This window comes from Megascapheus bottae, chromosome 2 (assembly GCF_031878675.1).
Source record: "Megascapheus bottae isolate mThoBot1 chromosome 2, mThoBot2.hap1, whole genome shotgun sequence".
NCBI lineage: Eukaryota > Metazoa > Chordata > Mammalia > Rodentia > Geomyidae > Megascapheus > Megascapheus bottae.
In genome coordinates, this window is record NC_143510.1 from 65,507,757 (window position 1) to 65,531,379 (window position 23,623).

At 43.4% G+C, this 23,623-nt stretch overlaps 1 protein-coding gene across 1 annotated transcript; it reads right to left on the minus strand.

Moving 5' to 3' along the window:
- Positions 1-21,021: 21,021 nt before the first annotated feature.
- Positions 21,022-22,978, minus strand: Phlda1 (pleckstrin homology like domain family A member 1). Its single transcript, XM_090328277.1, has 2 exons — positions 21,711-22,978; positions 21,022-21,149 (listed from the first exon to the last, which is right to left on the minus strand). The coding sequence occupies exon 1, from the start codon at positions 22,976-22,978 to the stop codon at positions 21,737-21,739; it is 1,242 nt and encodes a 413-aa protein (XP_090184403.1). The 3' UTR covers positions 21,022-21,149; positions 21,711-21,736.
- Between the last annotated feature and the right edge of the window lie 645 nt (positions 22,979-23,623).

A 23,623-nucleotide genomic window follows, 5' to 3' on the forward strand; every position in this document is an offset into this window, starting at 1 on the left:
GCCAGTTCCTAAGCTAGATCATCTTTTAGGATATAGACGTGATCGCTGATGGTCAAAAAGCAAATGAAAAGAAAATAAATAGATATAATGATGAAATTATGTATCTGCTAAAGAAGCACAAATACATAGGCCTTTAAGTATAATTGTAAATGGCTAATCTTACATAGTACAAGACAATGTTCAAAACAACAAAAGAACATTCCATTACCCAGGGGTTCTCAGAGGCAAGCTTTGGTCTTGGTTTATCTGTCCATTCAATTTTACTTTGAAGAAATCTGTGACCTGTTAAATTCTACAAGATTTTCCAAAAAAATCAAGATGATTTATGTGTTTGAGTCAGAAATCAGATAGTATATGGCAATCCAGACCTTCCTACCTAAGTAACAAAAGAACAACTTTGAATTCAATTGAAACTAGAAAAAAAGAAATAGAAACTTCCAATGAGTGGTATCTATCAGCTTTTTCCCATGTGGACACTATATGACTTCTGTTAAGTGCTGGCACACAGTAGGTTCTAAAAAATGTTTGCCTTATGGTCTTTAATTCTAACCCACAAAAATCCAAGAAATAAAAGAAAGATATTTTTTTTTTTTTTGCCAGTCCTGGCCTTGAGCTCAGGGCCTGAGCACTGTCCTTGGACTTTCTCAAGGTTAGAGCTCTACCACTTGAGCCTCAGCACCACTTCCGGCTTTTTTTTTTCTATGTATGTGGTACCGAGGAATCGAACCCGGGTCTTCATGCATGCTAGGCAAGCACTTTAACCACTAGGCCAAACTCCCGGCCCCAAGAAAGATATTCTTAATTCATTAGAGTTTAAAAAAAAAAGATTCTAGGCATTTTTTTCCAGTCTTAATTGTTCTGGTGCCTGTGGCCATGACTGTTTCAGAAAACCATATGCTAAACAGGTGCAAATGCAAGCCTGATTACCTCTAAATTAATAACAGAGCACAGGCAACACTCACAGCTGGGAGAGGGAGTCCGGCAGCCCAACATCCTCACATTTGTACCAGTTTATTTTCATTTTCTTTTTTTTTTTTTCTTTTGCCAGTCCTGGGCTTGAGCTCAGGGCCTGAGCACTGTCCTTGGATTTTTCTCAAGGCTAGAGCTCTACCACTTGAGCCTTAGCACCACTTCTGGCTTTTTCTAAGCATATGGTACCAAGGAATTGAACCCTGGTCTTCGTGCATTCTAGGCAAGCACTCTACCACTAGGCCAAACTCCCAGCCCCCCAGTTTATTTTCTTATAAATACCTTTAAACAATCAATAAAAATCCCTGCAGAGAAGGAAGAGCAAGAGGAGGGAAAAAAGACAATAAAAGTCACTACTGCAGCTTTGTTCTTGGCCTGCCACTTAAGATAATTATCATCTAAGGCCAAGATGGTTTTCGTCTTTCATCCTGTGTGTCTGGGGTGTGGAGTCTTTCAGCACCTCAAGGACCCCAAAGAGAAGGGTGCTGAGTACATTTCAGTGGCCAAGGAACTGGCATGTCCAGTCCATGTACCTCAGGTCAAGCACGGAAATTTGGGGAAGAAAAATCAGAACTGGTGGGGCAGGGAGTTTGGCCTAGCGGTAGAGTGCTTGCCTAGCATGCACGAAGATCCGGGTTCAATTCCTCATTACCACATGCATAAAAAAAAAAAAAAAAAGCCGGAAGTGGTGCTGAGGCTCAAGTGGTAGAGCTCTAGCCTTGAGAAAGTCCAAGGACAATGCTCAGGCCCTGAGCTCTAGCCCAGGACTAGCAAAAAAAAAAAAAAAGTTTGTCTAGATCTAGAGCGGTACTCAATGATATAGCATTTGTCTAATATACGCAAAGCTTTGAGTTCAATCTTCAGCATTAATATATATTACTATGTATTAATATATCCTGTAGAATTTTTCTTGGATTTCAATTATTTGACAATGTTACTAAAAGCAGCTTTTGAATGTAGCCTATAGAGTCCACTATCACAATTCTTAATATCTTTTTGGTATCCCAGACACAAGTCAGGATTAATACCTTCTGATATATGACACTGTCTCTTGGCTCAAATAAAGATTGCTCATGAAATAGAATGAATGATGGGCTTGTAGTTTGGCCTAGTGGTAGAGTGCTTGCCTAGCATGCACGAGGACCCGGGTTCAATTCCTTGGTACCACATACATAGAAAAAAAGCCAGAAGTGGTGCTGAGGCTCAAGTGGTAGAGCTCTAGCCTTGAGAAAGTCCAAGGACAGTGCTCAGGCCCAGGACTGGCAAGAAAAAAAAAAAAGAAAAGAAATAGAATGAATGAATTTCAGGTAAGCAAATGTAAACAAAACTGTCAACCTGTTTAAACCACCCTTCCCTGAACTAAATTGAGATATGGCAATGCTCTGCCATATTAAGAACCATGATTTTTTTTTAAACGGCTTCATAATAGAAGTGGGAACTACATGTATCATGTACTGTATTTAACCCAATATCCAATGGGTAGCCAGCACAAGTATCCAACAGCTCATGACCAGCTTCCAGGTATACCAGATGGGCTTCCAGAAACACATGATCATCTCCTATGTGCCAGGTACTAAATATATTCATTTATAATGCAGTTATCATCTCAAAATAAGGCCTATCCATGGATCAAGGGTTAGCCTTTTCTTTTTTCAGATGAGAAACCAACTGCAATAAGGTACCAAGTGCACCGAGTGGTTGAGGTTTGGAGACTTAGGCTAAGTCCCAAGCTAACCCTTGGGAGACTGGGCTGTACTGAGCAGGATTAACCTGAATCTTTACTATCAAGATCACCAGAAAAATATCCTGATATTTAACAGAAGCACTTACCTGGTCATCCAAGTTTCTTCATAGCCACCTCCTTGCCCCTTGTGCTCCTACCATCTTCCTTTTTCCAACCCCAGAAAAAGTAGTGGGGACATAGAGAACACTGGGGATGGGGTGAGGGGTGCAGGGCTGGAGGTGAGGCTTGGATTTAGTCCCAAGTAATAGAACATGTGCATTTTCTTGGTTAGAATTGGAATGCGCTGGCATAAGAGATGCTCTGAATTGCCAAAAGCCAGGAGGGCATTTTCCTGTCTGCTAAGGCTGATATTCATGTATATAAATTGCAATTCTTTGAAGTTGATCTGCTTTGCTTACAATTATGCCCTAGTCATTAGCCAACAGGGACTTTGGGAGTAGAGTGTTCTGGGAATATTTCCTGTCAGGTTTTTCCCAGCCTCTTTCTGGAATGCCTCTGTGATCCACTCTGTAGCACTGGGGGTGGTCCAGTGTTGCCCAAAGGGACTCTGCTTTTGTGCTCAAAAGGATTCTCAGCACTCAACCTCAAAAATAGCTCAGGGCTTAACAAGACCTCATTGAAATGGTGCCTGGTTTTGCTTAAAAACACAAGTCTGGCCTGGTTTCTGCAAGTCACTCAGAAAGAATTATTTTTGCTACTCTTTAAATTATATGTCATGTTGGGGCAGCAAGTTGTGTGTTTATTTTGGAAACAGTGAGAAATGGGGCTGGGCTATAGGATTCCCTATTCCTGTTAAAGGCCCCTAAGCCTCTGAGGAGAAACAGCAAAGGGATTTTGGTTTTGACATACAGACACCTGGGAGACTGGGACTCCTACTTCTGAGCCAGGAGGGGAAGCAAATGGCATCCTGCTTTCCTGGAGGCACAGGGGAAGCTGTGAAGAAGACAAACTACCAGGAGCAGCCCTGGGGCAAGAAGCCGAGAGCAAGTCTAATAGGGAAACACATACTAAAGGACTACTTTTCTTTCCTTTTTCTTTTTTTCTTTTTTATAGTCTGTGCTAGGGATTGAATTTAGGACCTGGGTGCTGACCATGAGCTTTTCTGCTCAAGGCACCCTATCATTTTGAGCCACATTGCCACTTCCAGTTTTCTGGTGACTTACTGAAAATAAGAATCTTACAGAGTTTCCTTCTCAGGCTGGCTTTGAACCTCAGATCTCAGCTTCCTGAGTAGCTAGGATTACAGGTATAAGCCACCAGCACTCAGCTCAACAGAGACTTCTAAATACCCCCACACAATTAGGGAGTCTCAAAAGCATCTAGCTCAGACCCAGGGAAGCTTATCTCTGAGGATCTCAAAATGTTCCATGGTCACTGGAGGGAGAAGCTAGGTTTGCTCTGATAGAGGATACATGGTAGCCACAGCTGATGGTAGCTTTGATTGCCAGTAGGCAGCCTTGCTTTCATATGCTGGGGTCCTGAGGATGTTTGAACCAAAAAATCCCCAAGAAAAGATGGAGCGATCAAAGGACACTGACATAAAGGGTCTTGCAGACAGAATACCTATGTTGGGCAGCATGCAGTCAGATGAGGAAGCCCAGAAAAGAGATAGATGTCAGGACAGCTCCTGAAGCTTGCTTTTAAGAAAGAGAGAAGCAAGGTGATCAGAGAAACTTTGGTAAGTTATCCCCAAAATATCATTTAAAGGCAAGAAGTACCCCTCCCCATCCTCTAGAAGAGATTTTTACCTCCTTTCTGCTTATGGTCTCTGCTGCTTGCCCCTTCGCCCACTGGTTGGACAGTTCTATGCCAAGCCTTCCCATTAGCCATGTATTTCTCTTCAACGAAGTCGGGGCACAGGCTTAGGGTACAGAGTGCTAGGAGGCACCCTCTGGGATATGGTGCTGTTTTCATTTTGTCCCCTTGCAGTGGAATTTGTCACGACTTTCATTCCACTCCTTATAAAGACATTTTTTAATAAATGCTAAAGAAAACCAGTCTTCATGTATTTTCCCCTTGATTCACAACCCCATCATTCCATAACGAAAGCAATGCCTTCTAAGCACTCACACTGTCTACAGAGTGGTCTGAGAGGAGGGTGGCTCCACACTCTGATGGAGACTCATACTCATCGTGTTCTGTTTTTCTCAGGACACTGTCTTCTCTCTGGAAACAACGGGTCTGACTGCCCTTGGCCTCACCTATTCCTGCTTTACCCTGTGGGAAGTCAGCTTCCAGTCTCCGAGAAGTACATCAAATCAGAACATTACTGCAGAATTGCCTTCCAGTCTGAAAACACCTCTACCTAGGTAACTAATATTGTGAGTGTTTTATTATTATTTCCCCAATTGCTATTCTCTCTAGATACACAATTGAAGTAAAACACTACTTACACTGTTTAGGTAATAAAAAAAAAAAAAAAAAAGACTCCGCTACAATGAATTTTCGGCCTAAATCCAGTCTTTTAGAAGCACTCATTTTCTCTCCAGGCCATGGCGTAGAAAAGAATTCTAGATCACATTAGAATACAGCCAACCTTACTGAGGAATCAGTTATTTGGATGGGGTAGCATCTTCCATCACTCTGAATAGTCATTCTCATAGTACAAAGAAATTGTAGGCATACTGAGCTGTCTAAACTAGCAAAGCCAAAACAGAACTCAGTAAAAAACTAGCTTGCTTTCCTTGTAATCAAAGGAAGAAGGGGAGGGAGGGATAAAATACAGAAGCCATGGGATGGATGTGTAGACAATGAAAATGAACGGAGAGTGCAGGTAAGCTTGCTTAGATGTTTAGCCTCAATGGAGACAGGTTTTCTAGCAGTATAAACAGTTTTGGTGTCCTATCTAAACCCACTAGTTGAATTGGAGGGAGCCTTTTGATCTGGATAAACTGGTGCTGTCAGCCTCTTTCTCATCTCTTCTGATGCAAAGAGAAGTTGTAAAATAAGCAAACAAAAACCTCTATCTCGTTTCCTATAAAGTAGACATTAAGTATTAAGGATGTTTAGGGGGTTAATTTGTTGATCATACTTGTTGGTCATCTACTACTTTACAAAGCACTTTCGTATATACTATCTATTTTATTTTATTTTATTTTATTTTTTTGCCAGTCCTGGGCTTGAGCTCAGGGCCTGAGCATTGTCCTTGGACTTTCTCAAGGCTAGAGCTCTACCACTTGAGCCTCAGCACCACTTCCGGCTTTTTTCTACATGTGCTACCGAGGAATCGAACCCGGGTCTTCATGCATGCTAGGCAAGCACTTTAACCACTAGGCCAAACTCCCGGCCATATTATCTATTTTAATATCCAAAATAGCTCGGTGGGACCGATTTTATTAGTCTCATTTGAATGAGAAGGAAACTGAAGGTTTTTCTGTTTTTGTTTTTTTTTGCCAGTTCTGGGGCTTGAACTCAGGACCTGGGCACTGTCTTTGGACACTTTTTGCTCAAGGCTAGCACTCTGCCACTTGAGCCATAGTGCTCCTTCTGGCATTTTCTGGGTAATCTGATACCAAGGAATCAAACCTAGGGCTTCCTGCATGCTAAGTGAGCACTCTACCACTAGGCTATGCTCATGGCCCCCTGAAGATTTTTTGTTGTTGTCATTTTTATTTTTGTTTGCCAGTCCTGGCCTGAGGTCAGGGCCTGAGCACTGTCCTTGGATTTTTCTCAAGGCTAGAGCTCTACCACTTGAGCCTCAGCACCACTTCCAGCTTTTTTTCCATGTATGTGGTACCAAGGAATCGAACCCAGGTCTTCATGCATGCTAGGCAAGCACTCTACCACTAGGACAAACTCCCGGCCCTATTTTTGTCTTTTTTTGGAAGTTTTCTTATGCAAAACCATACAAGCTTATAACAGGCAAAGCTAAGGTTTGGATCCAGTTCCTCCAGATTTATACTCTTTCCAAAGGCAGGCAGGTAAATGTAGAAATAATTAACAATTGTAAACTATTACATTTAATAATATTAATGTATGATTATGTCACAAAGCATCAAGTTGTTAAACATTAAATTAAAAATGTATCTTTACTTCAAAACAAGAAAACCAAATTCAAGGGAAGGAAAGTCAAATGTGATATAGTTTGTTGATAACAAAGTCAAAGCTAGACTGCCAGGAGTCTTCTCGTTACTTTTTCCAAAACTAAATGTAAGTCTACAACACAGTAATACCTAAGTAAAGTGGCTACTGTAGTAAGATAAATTGGCATAGGTGTAATCTCACATAGTTATTCCTCTTTTCCCTCTGTGTCAGGAGCAGCCACCACAATCTACTCATGATGGAATAATTCCAATATGCTATAACAATAGTTTTTTATTACACATTAGATCTCTCCATTCTTTCATGCTATGTGATCATTATTATGTATTCTTTGCTCTATATTTATATACATATGTAAATATTTCAGAGTTTCTATATACATTTGTCCATTGATGGATCACATACCATTATTTTTATTTTTTCCTTCTGTTTTATGCCAGTGCTGGGTCTTAAATTCTAGGCCTGGGCACTATCCCATAACTTTGCACTCAAATCTCTGTGCATCACGGAGACTTCTGACATTTTGTGGTTAGTTAGAGTCTCACAGATTTTACTTCCTGGGCTGCCTTCCTCAGATCTCAGCCTCTTGAGTAGCTAGGATTATAGGCAAGAGCCATCAGTGCCTGGCTGTTTTGTTTTTCTTTTTACGTGTACATCTCTAGAGCCTTGTTATTATTATAGCTATCTTTTTACCAGACACTCAATAGGAGCTCAATACTGAACTAAGCATTTTATGTTTTGTCTACATGAATCCCAAAAATCAATCCCATGTGACAATATATTGCTTCATCTCTTATGCAGGATTAGGAGCTATTCAGAAATGGTCTAATGACTGTCGGCTTTTCAAACACAAACCAAATTACAGGAAATATTTCTTAAGGGTCTTCAGCCTACGGAAAAGTCATAAAAGTTTCACTGGATTCTGATTTATTTCCTTTTACAGAAACTCACTTTAGGGGAGAAACAAAGTCTTCAAAGAGAGTCTTAACAGCTCTCTTGATGTATAATTGGTACACAAAAATCCATACATGTTCATTATTTACATTTGATGGTTTGGAAGAGGAAGTTTAATTATAATGTTCTTAATTTTGTAGGATCAATCCTTTAAATGGAAGTTGATTTTGTAGGAAAATATTTTTTCCCCATGAAGGGGGAGGAAGCATGGATTAAGAAAGTCTTCGGAGGGCCCGGGAGTTTGGCCTAGCGGTTAAAGTGCTTGCCTAGCATGCACAAAGACCCGGGTTCGATTCCTCGGTATCCCACATACACAACCAAGCCGGAAGTGGCAGAGACGAGACACAACCAAACCGGAAAAGTGGCAGAGACAAGACTGCGACGGCGACAGAGAGCGAAAGAAGCGAGCTGAGCTGAAGTGAACAGAGCCCAACCGAGTGGTGGCCGGAGCGAGCGGGGCCGGAGCGAGCGGGGCCAGAAAGAGAAAGGGGCCAAAAAAAAAAAAAAAAAGAAAGTCTTCGGAGGCCGGGAGTTTGGCCTAGTGGTAGAGTGCTTGCCTAGCATGCACAAAGACCCGGGTTCGATTCCTTGGTACCACATACTTAGAAAAGGCTGAGACTCAAGTGGTAGAGCTCTAGCCTTGAGAAAAATCCAAGGACAGTGCTCAGGCCCTGAGCTCAAGCCCAGGACTGGCAAAAAATAAAAAAGAAAGTCTTTGGAAAAGTTCTTTCCTTTCCTCTCCATTTTCTTACCAGACCGCCTCCCTGTCTAGGACTAGTGGAAATCTTTCACTTTCCCCCCTAGATCTACAGGACAGAATTTTCTCTCCTGCCTACAACTCATCCTTTTTCGTTAGTGTGTGTGTGTGTGTGTGTGTGTGTGTGTGTGTGTGTGTGTGTTCTAAGGCTTGAACTCAGCCTAGATATTGTCCCTTAGGTTTTTTTTGGGGGGGGGGGATTTTCCCCTCAAGGCTGGTTTCCAGCCACGTAAGCTACAGCTCCATTTCTGGACTTTCAGTGCATATTTGGAGGCAAGACACTCAGACTTTTCTGCCCAAACTAGCTTCAAACTGGGATCCTCAGGTCTGAGACTTCTGAGTATCTAGGATGTATAGGCATGAGCAAGTAATGCCCAGCCAATCCTAAGCCTTAATTCCCTTTCAATAAGTTTGACATAAGAATATTGATTTTGTATGACAATGATTCTTTATGAACTACATGTTAAACAAGAGGTAGCCCTGATTGTGATCTGAGGTAGTCATGAATCAGGTAAGGACACAGACCTCTTTGACAATCATTTGGTTCAACTCAATATTGTTTTCTAAAGCCACATTGAAATCAAAGTATTTTCCCAGGCTTCCAGAGTGCCCGGGTCAAGAACTCTGACAATCTGCTGTCAGAGTGAGAGGCTGTCAGCATTCACCATATCAGACATCGCAAGAGAACCAGCAGGGAGCCTGCTGCCTTGTGACAAGTGCCTGACTCTGGGAGGAAGCCAAGAGCTATGAATGAAACCTTGGGGAAGGTTATTTTATGTAAGACGAAATATTGGTGTCATCAGACAGAACACATGCATAATTTTCATTAGAAAGCAGATCAGTGGAGGCTGAGTACGTGGATTCACTAAGAATCCTTTTTATTTTCTTCCCTACTGTTTCTACAATCTTCAAGTTGAATCCTTGAGTTAAAGGATTTTTTGGTTTTTTTGTTTTATAAAAGGTTTACAAAAAAAGAAATTATTATATGTGATTTAATTTGAGGTCATTGTGAATGACTTTCATCTGGTACCAAGAAAGGGCCCCATAGATTTTACTCTCTACCTTTCACCATCTCACAGATATATCTATAGAAAATAGATGTCATGATCTCTAGGTATTTTACTCTGAGTACACCTTTTGTGCAGGGGTTAAGGAGGATAACTCAAAGTTAGACAGCTAGCCCAGAATTTGTCAAGCTCTGACTTAAATCTCCAACACCAAAAAAACAACAACACAACAACAAAAGAAAACCCTTTAAAAGATTATTTCCCCTGTCACCATACTACAGAGGCTAGAAAAGCCTCTGAGGCCTCAAGTAACTGAATAAACATTCAAATCACTTGAATATTTTCCACCTCCACCGATAATTTCAATTCCTCAAGGGGGAACTTGCTATGCTAGAAACATTCCATGAATATTTTAACTATCCTAAGATAACATAAATTCCAAATAGCTTTTTAACCCAGTTTCTAAATACATGATATATATATATATATATATATACACACACACACATATATGTATGTATCTATCTATTTATCTACAGAGAGAGAGAGAAACAAAGAGAGAAACAGCATAGCAGCTATATTTTAAAATACGTTCGTTTCAAAATATACTTGTTTTCTTTTGTGTAATTGTTTACGGTTTCTATTAACTCATGTGGATTATATTTCTATAATTAGATTATGGCTTGAGGACTAAACCATAGCTCTTTTTTAAAAAATCCTAAAATTAAACAACTCAATTATTTTTGCCAATATTTTCAATATCTATAGGGATCGGAGGTAGAGGCAGGAGGATCAAGAGTTTAAGACCCTATCTGGGAGACCATGGCTCATGCCTATAATACTAGCCACTCAGGAGGCTAATTGGGAAGTGATCTAAGTATTGTATTTCAAAGCCAGTGTGGGCAGGAAGGTCCAGTTGACTATCAAAAATGCCAGATGGAGGATTATGGCTCCACTATAGTGTTAGTCTTGAGCAAAGCAGCTCAGTGACAATACCCAGGCTTTGAGTTCAAGCTCCAGGACCAGAAAAGAGAAAAATAATAATAACCTCTCTCAAAAAAAAGGAGTGAAAGATTTTTATTAAAATTATATTTTGGAGGCCGGAAGTTTGGCCTAGTGGTAGAGTGCTTGCCTAGCATGCACGAAGACCTGGGTTCCATTCCTTGGTATCACATATATAGAAAAAAGCCAGAAGTGGTGTTGAGGCTCAAGTGGTAGAGCTCTAGCCTTGAGAAATCCCAAGGACAATGCTCAGGCCCTGAGTCCAAGCCCAAGACTGGCCCCCAAAAAAGTTAAAAAAAATAAATAAATAAAATTATAATTTTGGAGGGGCTGTGTGTCCTAATGCTAGAGTGCTTGCTTAGCATGCATGAAGACCCGGTTCGATTCCTCAGTACCACATACACAGAAAAAAAGTGGTGCTGTGACTCAAGTGGTAGAATGCTAGCCTTGAGCAAGAGAAGCTCAAGGAGAGTGCCCAGATCCTGGCAAAAACAGATATAGATAGATAGATAGATAGATAGATAGATAGATAGATAGATAGATAGATAGATAGATAGAATTATAGTTTTGGAGAAAAAAAGATGTGGTGAATCTTTTCATCTAAATATTGAAAAGATTATAAATGATATACAAATGGGTCAAGTGATTATTTGCAAGGTATATCAATCACCTTGTGTGTACACAATTAAGAACCCTGGGAGCTGCACTGAAGTTCTTATCCTCTCTTTGCCTTTAACTGCTGGTGGGATGTTGGGCAGATAACACCTTGAAGCCTCATTTTCTTTTTATTGTAAAGGTGACATACAGAGGGGTTATGGTTATAGAAGTCAGGTAATGAATATATTTCTTTTTGAACAGTATCACCTCTCCTTGAATTTTCTCCCAGTGTGTACCCTCCCCGACCCTCATCCCTACAAGTTGGTATAGTTCATTTTCAACTTAGTGTCTAGTGAGTGTCATAGTTGCATTTGTTTACCTTTTGTCCCTACATTTCTTTTTTTATATTTTAATTATTCTTTTTTATATATTTTTATTGTAATTAATAGAAGGGTTACATGATATTTGCCAGATAGATGGTGCATTAATTCCCATACATTGATACCCTTTCACATGTCTTGGTCCCCATTTCCCTCCCCCCACCTCCACCCCTCATCTTGTTTTCCTCCGTTCCCTATCCAATTTCAAATAACCAAATACAAATATATCCGATATATCAGGTAACAAAGTGAGATACTGTAACAATATGAGATAACCAAGGGACAGCAAAAGAGAGGAGAGATAACATAGTACATTAAGATTTTGTCCCTACATTTCTGTGTCTGCCCTTACCCTCTTCAGATCAGGTAAACTGACATATAAGACAAAAGGTACAGAAGTAAAAAAACAGTGACAAAAGGGAACAATTTTATAAACATACAGAAAGTAAAATAAAAAACCTCTTGTTTCCATTTCTTAGAGTTCATTTTGCTAAGTATCATTTCATAACTATTGAGCCTTTGCGATCCTCTCCTAAGAATATCCTCCTCTGGTCTCACTGTGCGAATGTGAATTAAGAATGTGTCTTAATTTATCATGTTCAAGTATACTTTTTTGCCTTTCATTATCATTTGGCTTTACTTGTAGATTTATGGGTACATTCTAATTATTACAAATGAGGGAAGCCATGTTTCATTGTGTCTGGTTTGCCTCACTTAACCTAAGTATTTGCAAGTCCAAGCTTCATTTTGTTTCTCTCTAAAATGGGGGAGGAAGGCTGATTTTGGACTAAGCTCCTTAAAAGCTTATCTTTCTGATCTCAAACTCACTATTTCAACAAAGGAAAGGTATTCCTGCCTACCATGCTAGAGAAAGCAACTAGCAACCAGGGTCCAGCTGATAAAGTCAAGAAACTCAGGTATTCAGAACTACCTGGAACTCTTTAGAGGCATCAGGAATTTCACTTAATCATTTGGCCCTGATTACAACTCCTCCATACTGAGCCAGCCTCAAGTGACCAGTATCAGAGACAACCCATATATTAATCTTCATCTGTACTGTCTGACCTTGTCCCTGAGTTCTTCTGCTCAAGACTAGAGCTCTACCACTTGAGCCACAGTGCTACTTCCTGGGGGTAATTCTTCTCCCACTGATACAAAGCCATTTTCCCCAGCAAGAATGCTGGAATTCAGCAGGAAATCTGAAAGCAACTTAGTATCACCCCAGGCATTTGTCTAGGCATTTAGGCAGGGTAGGACCAGCCTTCAAGGCAGGGTGCTTACAGCTCTGAATAAGCCAACCCTGTCCAGCACTGTTTCAAACCCATACTCAAGCTGACTAATTTGCCTTTATGGTTCATATGGCTCAACATAGCTAAGAGCAAGAAATCCTGGGGAGATGGAAAATAACATAAGTACACACACACACACACACACACACACACACACACACACACACAGTATGCATTTAAAGTTACTTGCAAAGACCATTAAAGGCTTACCAACTAAAGCCAAGCTTTACAGAAATGGACATTTCTTTTGGTTTTGTTTTCCTCTTTGGGTTTCTGGCTATGTAGACTAGGTTGGCCTGGGATTCACTGGGGTATCTGAGGCTGGTTTTGAACTTGCAACTCTCCTGTCTCAGCCTCTTGACTGCTAGGATTACAGGCATGCGCATCACCATACCTGGTGAAATGAACATTTCATTGGTAGCTAAAAAGGGAGGGAGAGCCAGTGAGCAAGAGAGAGAGAGAGGAAGGATGGGAGGGACTGAGACTACATCTAAAACTGTTACAAGTTTGGCTCCTTGACTGTGATGAGTCACAGGTTGGTCTGCTCTTTGAGTCGATGAGTCAGACCTGACGGAGGATGCCACACTCCTGGTTAGAATTTGCTACAGCAAAGCTCAGAATACTTGCGACATAACTGAGCTGTCACCCTCAGTAGGAAATGAACTGTATGAACTATCCACTTCAGGAGAAAACAGGTAGAAGACCGTGACATAATCACAACGTTGAAACTCCCCAAGAGTCATTTCCTGTTTCTTCCTATGCATGTGTTGAACAGTCATTTTTCAGTTGCTTTGGGAGCACAGGCTGTGTGGTCTTAACGAAGGATGGGGATGTGTTTGCTCACGCCATGAGAAATGACTTTGGCAGGGCTTGAGAGGATACAACATGATCACACTGAGTGTTCTTTTTTCCCCCCTCAGTTTCCATTTCCAGAGTCTAAGTACATATCAAATGTTTCAGGTAAATGCCTTGCCAGGGTGCAATCCACACTCCCACGACTGTGTCTGTGAAGCAGTTCTTCATCAAGGGGAAAGAGAGTGGACTTCAGTGTCTAAACTATCTCAGGTCCTGACTCACTTCATAGGGAAGACCCATCCCATGTAATGTACCTTGCTAGGGCTGTGCCCTGTGGCTGGGGAAAAGCTTCCCAACAAGTCTTTTGGGAAGAACCAAGGAAGGATGCTTTGCTGAGAAGACTCACAGGTCCATGAGTGAGCTTTCTGTCACCATGATAACCAATAGACAAAGAAGAAAGGGCCTGTTTGGGCTCACAGATTTAGTCCACAGTCACAGTCCCTTTGTTCTGGAGACAAATATGAGGCAGGTCATCATGAAAGAAGCACATAGCAGCGGAAAGCTATTCACTTCACAGCAGCTGAGAAAAGACAGAGAGAGGTGTGGCAGGAGTGCCAATATGTTCTGCCAGGCCACAATCCCCCCCCCCTGGCCTAACTTCCTTCCCCCAGGTCCCACTCATTGAAAATTTCATCAACTCCCAGGAACACCACAGAACAGTATCTAAGCCTTCAATACCATAGCCTTTAGAGGACAATAAGAGTCAAACCAATAGCTTTATTATTCTGTGTGTGTGTGTGTGTGTGTGTGTGTGTGTGTGTGTATGTGAATAATTCTTAACAGTTACAATGCTGTGTTCTCAAATTCTGTGAACATTAGGAATTATTTGGAATTGTTTTTTTAGTTACTAAAATAGTTGGATTTACTTATTTTTCTACTGGCCCCAGAGCTTGAACTCTGGGCCTGGGTGCTGTCCCTGAGTTTTTATGCTCAAAGCTAGGCCATTTGAGCCACAGCTTGTTTTGGTTTTGGTTTTGGTTTTTTGGTGGTTAACTGAAGAGTCTCATGGACTTTTGTATCTGGGCTGGTTTCAAATCATGATCCTCAGATCTCAGCCTCCCAACTAGGATTACACACATGAACCACTGGTGCCCCACTAGCCTAAATTTTCTGTATCTATGCATAATATCTAATTCATCTTAAAATGGCATCCGGATAATAGGGGTGTCATCATTTATACAATGTGTAGTGTAAGTATAAAGTTGTCAAGGTCAAGGGGCTCATGTAGATTCCACTGTTACTTCATAATATTTTGGTAACAGGTAACAGTTCCTGAAGGAGGGGATATTATCTCCACTTACATATGGGCAAAGACTCAGAGAAAGTGAATTGTCTAGTGTCATAAGACTAAGGAGAGTTGGGACTGGAATTCCAGCCCATCCTCTTCATGATATATGCATGATGACATTTTATTACAGCAGCTCCGAGTACAGAATGTCACTAAAGCCATAAGTACATGAATAAAATACTGCATCAGTTCAATGGATTATTAGGCTGTGATTAAAACTATGACATGAACATGTAATCATGAGGATGGTGGCTACAGTTTATTGGATGCTTTTTTTGGTGACAGGTATAACAACAATCCTTCACTTTCTGAACTAAGTTTGGTTTCACAAATCCCATGAGTCAGGTACTTTCATTACCTACTTTCTTACACACGAAAACTGAGGCTACATCACTTGCTCAAGAACGGAACAAAGACTACCTGATTCTAAAGTGAGGCTTCTTAACTTTGGCCAAATTAACATTGGAGGTGGAAGGTCTTTTGTCACAGGAAGGGGGGCAGGCTCCCTCTACACTGTGAGATATGTGCCAGCAACAATGCAGTCAACCCATCTGTTGGATAAACAAACAAATACACAAAATGTCTCTGAATGTTCCCAAGTGTCTCCTTTGGGGAGGAAGAAAATTGTTCCAGGTTTAGCCTGCTACTCTACAGCCTAGGCTAAAACTAATGCTGAACCTGCTGCTGAATATCCACCCCTATCCCAGCACAGTAGCCCTCCTACAGAACCCTGTCCATAGGACAAACCTGGTCCTAGGCAGGATCCCCTGAACGCCAAGCACTGAGACTTCACTGCCAGTATTGGGGAAGAAGGAAATGGCTATTCTGAAGCGCTTCTCTGGTGAGGGCGCAAGAGAAGCAGGACTGGGAAGAGGGAGAGTTGAACAAGTCATGCTGTCCAGAGGCCAGTCAACACTGCGCTGTGGAGCTGGAAGGCTCCTCTGGGTTGGGCAGTGTGGAGACCACAGGGGCTGGCTGACTTCTTTTCTGTGCTCATAAACTCACTCAGTAGATATGAGCTATTTCCAAGGCTGTGGTCCAGGGCAAGAGGGGTGATTTCCTGGGAGAAAAGACTCAATACAGCCACTGCCACGCCTCTCTCCCTTCATGCTGGGTCCATGTAGCAATCTGGATGGAATGTATCAGCTCAACACCAGTGTAATTTTAAAAGACATGAATACACAGACTCAGAGGAGAAACTAAGAAGCAAATAAAACATCAAATTGATAGTACTATAAATAACTTCCTTTTTTACATCTATGTTGACTACAGAGCAAAGTATATGGGTCCACACATATATTTCCAGCTCTTAGGAGGCAAAGAAAGGCAGGAGGATCATGCGTCTGAGATCAACCTGGGTTATGTACCAAGATCTTGTCTCAAAAACAAAACCACGAAGTGAGTCTTCAAAACTTATAGTTTAAAATCTTTTAGATATCAGTATAATCTTTTAGATTATACAAAAAGTGATACTACTTTTCTTTGAAGAACCAAATCTCTCTTCTCTGCTTTCAACAGAAGGACAGGAGATTCTATAGAGATTTGTTTTGAAACAGGATTCTCTTAAAGTCAAAGCTTTATTCTTTCAAAAGACCTAAGACCCAAGTGAAAACTGCCTTCAAGCTGATTCTCAACGAGAGCTGATTCTCTCTCTCATGTTGTAGTAAACTATGGAAAGTTCAACCTAAATTTATTAGCATTTTTTGCCAATCCTGGCTTGAACTCAGGGCCTGAGCACTGTCCTTGGGTTTTCTCAAGGCTAGCGCTCTACTACTTGAGCCACAGAACCACTTTCGGCTTTTATTTTTCTATGTATGTGGTACCGAGAAATCGAACCCGGGTCTTTGTGCATGCTAGGCAAGCACTCTACCTAATTAGGCTAAACTCCCGGCCCCAGTTTATTAGCTTTTTGAAAGCTAAGTGTTTCACCAAAACATAAGCAAGATTTAGATTAAAATTCCCAACTAACTCATTTTTGAGACAGCATCTCACCTACATGGCCTCAGTCAATCTTGAATTCATAATCTCCCTGCTTCAATCTTCTAAGTCCTAGATTTACAGGTATGTGCCACCATGCCTGACTGACTTGCTGAAAACTAAAACTCATACCTCAAATGTCATTTTCCTCTTCTTAATACAATGGCTGGCCTTAACACCAGCCAAGCTTTCTAGAGCCTTTGTCCTACAGGATGCAGTGTTTGGGCGAGGTGCACAAGGTCTTCAAAAAGTCCACAAGTCAGTAGTCTCAATAGATACTTTATTTGAAATGGAATGCATTTTGAAAATATGAAAAATAAATCACATCTCTCCAAAATCATTTAAGAGACCTATTTACACAAATTCTGACCATGCTACAGAAGTCCACAGCGTGATCCTCTGTAAAGCCTCTGGTACCCGGGGGGTACTTGCTTTCCAGAAGCTGGCAGTTAACATATTCTGCAACTTGAAGTAGAGGCTGATCACAGGATGTTAACAGACAACAGTCATATCTTTCTTGAAAGACCCACTTCCCACTCACCAATCCATAGCAAACCAGCTTCAGAGAACTGGGGAGTAGGACCTCTCTCTGGAGATCTTTCTGATGACTTAGGACGTCTATTTCCTTCCTTCAACAATTCCTTTTTGAGATGGGCAGAAGGGGTTACCAAACCCAGGGCCTCATACAGGCTAGGCAGAGCTCCACCACTGAGCTATGCCCCTAGCCCAAAGAATCCCCTTTCCTTCATGTGGCAAGTAACCTGCCAACAAAGTCCAAGATGACTGTGTTACCTGATCTTATATAAATCTGGACTGGCATAAAACACTGCAGATTAAATGTCACCCTTCAAAACTGGGTCAAGAAATAGAAAAGAGTTTCTTTAAAACCCACTCAACACACTTCCACAATTAACACATATTATGTTGCTTTTTAAAATAAGAATATTCTTCTTGAAAGAATATTCTTGGTAAAGCAAGAATCAATTCATTTGACACAACAAAGGAAACAACAAATACTCATAGGCTCATCCTCATTCAATGAAACTCTATATCTTTGGAATTGGTACATGCTCACTGGCTCCTAGAATCTCTTCTAGCTAACCCCAATTATAAATATCTACAGTCAAATTAAGCCATATCATGTTCCTGTGGACAGAAAAAGGAGGGATGTTTGAACTCACACATCAGTAGCATACTTGTTCAGTGTCAGATTGAAAACTGAGGGCTTTTAGGAGAAACAGGAGTGTTCAATATATGACAGTAAAAAGAGTTGGCCTTCCAACTTAAGCCAGATTTTCTAACAGTATTCACATGCAAGGAATACTCTTTTGAGCAATGTGTAGGATATTTTTTAAGCCATCACAGGAAGAGAAAAATATGTGAGCTATGAAATGAGAAAGTTGGCTTAATTCATGCAATGATTAAAGAATTACAGCTTGCTAGAATGAACATTTTAAAAGAACCCCTTACTGACATTTATTCTCTGACCTCTAATAAGCAGATATAACTGGATTTCTGCTAAGAAAACAGGTTTATGGAACTTCATGATGCTTGACTTGTCCCAGAATTAGTTGTTCTCAGGAAATATAAAAGCAGAAAAGGAAATAGTAAGGAAGAGAAAGCAACATTTTTTCCTTCTTTCATTCATCCTAACAAATAGTTATTGAGCAGACTGTGTAGGAGGCAGGGTGTAATTCAAGTTCAAGGACAAAAATTCACTTTCCAGATGGATCATTATTCCTTTTAACTTTTCAACCTTTTACAGTCTATGTTTGTTTGTTTAAGGAGCAAGTTTTTCTTTTGGATTTTCCCTTTGGTTTCTTTTCTGAGGTTAAAATTCTTCTATCCTTTTTCTCTAAGCTAACTTGTCAGTTTAGGTGGTTTTTAATCTCTTTTTTTCTCTTTAAATAGGTAAAGCCATCAAGATACTACATAGTGTGTATTTGCATTTTTAAAGTATGCTTTATCATTTATGCTGGAAAATGATAAGGACATAATTTCAATGTGTCAAAATAATTAAAACCACCCTAAATTTTTTCTATCTGAACTTTCACAGTTTAGCAGCCTAAGGAGGTTTAGACTAGAAAGCCAGGTCAGCTCAACATAAATGTTACAGCAGAACAAGAACTATGGACAAAAAAAAAAAAGAAAAAAAGATTCAGACTGCCCCATTAATAGCCACAGCTGCCAGCATCTAAGAGGGAGCCTGGAAATATCTATATATCTATATACTTGCTTATCTGTATACTTATATGGAGATATATAGATATATTTCAGATATTTTGCTAGGGGTTTTGTGTATACAGCATAAGAATTCAGAAGGAAAAAAATCCTCCATTTGAAAAGAATTGGGAATTAGAGTAACTCCATATATTAAAACTAAAATAATATGGAGCAGCACTCATTGAAAGAGCACAGCAAGCATTCTAAGGAAGTCAAATCACATGTAACAAAGAATTTTTTTCAACTGACTCTCTCCAAGCTGCCATACACAGATACTAGATTTTTACATCTTGGCAGCCTATTTTTACAAATGCAATGTGAACAGCTCTCTGAAGAAGTCCACTTAACTGCTTCTGCTTAGGTTTTAGTTCTCCACTGCATATATTTTGGACGCTTTGTGATCTCAAAATTCAATTTCTCAAAGTTCATTGACACTTCTTTCTCTATAGGAGAATAAATGTATCTCCAGCAGGAAATTCTTTTTCCATTTCTTGAACACATAACCTAACAATGGTCTACTAGGGAGTGTTCCAATTTGGATACTGGAAAAATTCTGACCAGGACCCTGTGAAAAAGATAATGGAAAACAGAAAGCCATTAGAAAAGCCATGCAGATAGGAAGTGATTTGTAACCCAGGAGGATTGGGTATCATTTGTGGTTCCATATACAGTTAAAGTAGCATCTGTCCTTGTGGATTTGACCATCCCTTTGATTTAACACAGAAGAGGGTTTGTTCTACCTTGAAAAGCACATCCTTTTTCCTCTCCTCCCACCCTTCAGACTCCTAAACAAGTGGCTGTTAAAAACAAGACCGGGGTTGTTTTCTTACTGAAAATCCAGTGTTTATCCAGTCCTTTCTTTTACTATTTGACTTTAGCAACTGAAGTAAAACACACAACTCTTGAAATTTCTCAGAGAAATAAAAAGAAAAAAATTGACTTCTCTACTCAACATTGTTTTCAGTATGAAAACAAAAGTTTTAACTCTAAGTTCTTGGAAATAGCTACAGGTTGCATGTGGACTCAATGATGAGACTTACTAGTGTGTTTCTAGGAGAAAGTTAAAAAAAATCGAAAAATAAAGTTCAAGTCTAGTGTGCAAAAATCTTGAACAGAGTCTTAACAGGCACACACATATTTTCAAATAAGTTAAATGATCTCCCCCCTGAATTCCTGAACTGAATACTTATGCATTTGTATTTATAATCAATCAAAAATATTCTTTTAGGAGAGGGGTGCTAGGGATTGAACTCAGGGTCTGGAAAACACAGGTGATGCCAGCCCTGCTAACCAAGCCCTACCACATAATCAGGCTGTAACCATCTTGCTATCACTTGGGTTATGTTCCAAAATATTTTGAAATCAAGTATCATTACTACTGATTTCCATTTAGAAAAGCAGGGTCTTGAATGCCACATTTCCATAATTGTACAATTCTGAGCTTTTTAAAAACTTTTCTATACATTTCTCTATGTATCTAAAAAAGAAACCTTAAAAAAAAAAAAGAAGTATCATCACCTGATATAACAATGAAACCGCCAGACCCTCTGAAAATGCTTTAGGAATACTGGAGTTTTAATTTTTTCCCCTCTACCAGCCCCCCCCACCCCCGTTTTTTTTCCAAGAAAGACTGGCACTTATTCCGGAATCCGTTTTTGAAAAGAAAGTTTTGTTTTGTTGAAAAGTGGCCTACATTCAGAAATGTCTTAGAACAGATCTTTAAAAAAAAACTAATAAATAATCATAAACCAAAAATACATTTAAATAAAATTACAGTACATCGTCGCTCCTCGAAGGTCCACTACGTTCATACGAATATCCTTTGAAAGGTTCATAAATAAAGTCTTCTTGACTCAAAAATCCTTTCCCGTCCTGGGATGAAGAATATGCAGACGTCTAAGGAATCGTCTCTTGACATCCAAACGACTCTCTCTCGATGAAGGTACGGGACGGGGAAGACCGTTTGACAGGGTTTTTTTTGTTGTTGTTATTGTTGTTTTGTTTTTGTTTTATCCAAGTGAAGATAATCGAACTGTTCCGGCCCCACTTCCTCAAGTCCTTAAGATCTGGAAGAAAAATAAAAATAAAATAAAATAAAAGACACCGGATAAAGTCGATGACTCAGAAACCGGCAAGACCTGGTCCCCTCGGGTCCGTCCGGAGGATCAAACCCGATCACAAGGACGGGCTGCTCCTGCCTGGGCCTGGGCACACAAGTCCATCAGGGGCCCGGGAACAAGGACAGCAGCTGGGAAGGGGGGGACACTGGGCCTCCCGGCCAGGTCAAGCCCCCCCCCCCCCGCCTCTCAAGAAACTTGGCGCGGCTTCTCCTCTCCCTAACCCCGGCACCCAGCAAAGGGCCGCGTGCCCCTCTCCAGGGTCCCCGCCAGCCCGCGCGCCCCTGTCCGAGTGTCCAAGTCCGCGCGCCCCTCTGCGGGGTCCACACCAGCCTGCGCGCCCCTCTCCGGGGTCCCCGCCCGCCCGCGCGCCCCTGTCCGAGTGTCCCTGCCCGCGCGCCCCTCTCCAGGGAACCCGCCCGCCCGCGAGCCCCTCTCCGGGGGTCCCCGCCCACCCGCGCGCGCGCGCCCCCCCTCGCCGGCGTCCCCAGTTGCCGGGACCTTCCTTACCGCGCGTGGCCCGGGTGCTGCCGCCCTCAGGCCGAGTTGGAGGTGCTGCGGAGTAGCCGGTGGCCGTGCGGCTGCGGGAGCGGCTGCGAGAGCGGCGGCGGCGGCGGTTGGTGCGGGTGCTGGAGTGGGTGCAGGTGGGGGTGCGGGTGCGGATGGGGGTGCGGGTGCGGGTGCAGGTAGGGGTGCATCGGCTGAGGCTGCTGCGGCTTGGGTTGGGGTGGAGGCTGAGGCTGGACCTGGGGAGCCGGAGTCGGCGGCGGCGGCAGCAGCGGCTGCTGCTGCTGCTGCTGCTGCTGCTGCTGCTGCTGCTGCTGCTGCTGCTGCACCAGGTGCTGCTGCTTCTGCCGCGTGGACTTGACGGCCAGGATGGCCTGGCGGTTCTTGTACTGCACCATCTGCAGAGTGATCTCGGCGTTCCAGCCCTGGTCCTGAGGGCACCGAAAGTCGATCTCCTTGCCCTCCGCCATCACCACCGTGAAGTACATGTACTTGCCCTTGCGCTCCACGCAGTCCACCGTCTTCATGTTAGAAAAGTGCAATTCCTTGAGCTTGACGGGCGGCTCGAGGCCGGCGACCGCGGGGGCGCTGGGCTGGGACGGCTCGGCCGGCCCGGCCGGCCCCTGCCCCGACCCCTGGCCCGGCGGCGGCGGCGGCAGCGGCGGTTGCTGCTGTTGTTGCTGCTGCTGCTGCTGCTGCAGCTGCTTGGGCGGGATGAGCAGCAGCCCCTCCTCGGTGAGGATGCAGCACTTCTTCTTCCAGAGCTGCAGCAGCCCGTCGCTGCGCTTCTCCAGCACGCCCTCCTTCAGCGCCTTGCACCCGCTGCTCTCCAGCATCCTCCCGGCATAAGCGGCTCCTCCGCTACTCAGCTCGGCCTCTCCGCTTCCCGCCGTCCGGGCCGGGGGCAGCAGCAGCAGCCGCGCGCCGTCCTCGCCCCAGCGGCTCCCGCGGCCGCCGGTGCGGAGCGCGCAGAGGAGGCTGAGGCGCAGGAAGCAGAGCGGCGGCGGCGGCGGCGGCGGTTCGGAGTCCCGGCACAGGGACAGCCGCGTCCGGATGCGCCACCAGGTCCCGGGGCTGCGCGCTGCCCGGCCTCGGCCGTCCTCTGGCGAGCGCTCACTGAAGGACACCGGCCGGGCCCCCTCGCGGCGCTTTTGAACGGGCCATCCTCCCCACCCCCGAGTGACACCCAGCGGAAAAGGCGGCTCCTGGCGGCCGCGCCGCGGGGGAAAGCCCAGCTCCGAGAGGCGCTCGGCGGCCGGCGCACGCCTCATTAACGTGGGGCCTTCCCAGAGCCGGCCGCGAACACGCCCCCCGCGCCCCTCGCTCCGCCTCTCGCCACCCACTGGCTTCCGCGCCGCCGCTCCGTGGCCGCCGCAGCCCAGGCGGCCACCGGCGGGAACCCGAGCTCCGGAAACGCCTCTCCTCCCCAGAGATCGCCCAGGGCGTGCCAGCCGTCTGGAGCAGGCCGACGCCCAGGGGGCGCCCAGAGGCCATCCCCTGCCGCCCCGCTCGCCCCCTGCCCCGCGTGGGCTCCCGGCGTGCGGACGGCGCCGAGAGCCACAGCCAGAATACAAAGCGGCCCCTGCCCTCCGGGATTCGGCCAAGGGTTGGGCCCGGCTCAGAGATCTGCAGGACGGGGGCGAGGGGGCGGGGGGAGCTGAGAGACCAGACCAGGGGCTGAGAGACCAGGGGCTGGGAGGGGGGGCATGAGAGGTCCAGCAGCAGTGATGACCCCCCCCCCCACATACACACCCGTGCGCACAGAGGCCCAGAGAGAACCTCGTACTTCGGTTGAGTCACGAAATAGCTCTTCTCCAAGTAGGAAAGTTGCTAAATCGGAAGGACCATCTGTCCAGGAGGAAGAGGGCAGAGCAAGGCGGACCTTCCCCCCCTCCACCCAGGGCACACGCTCCCTG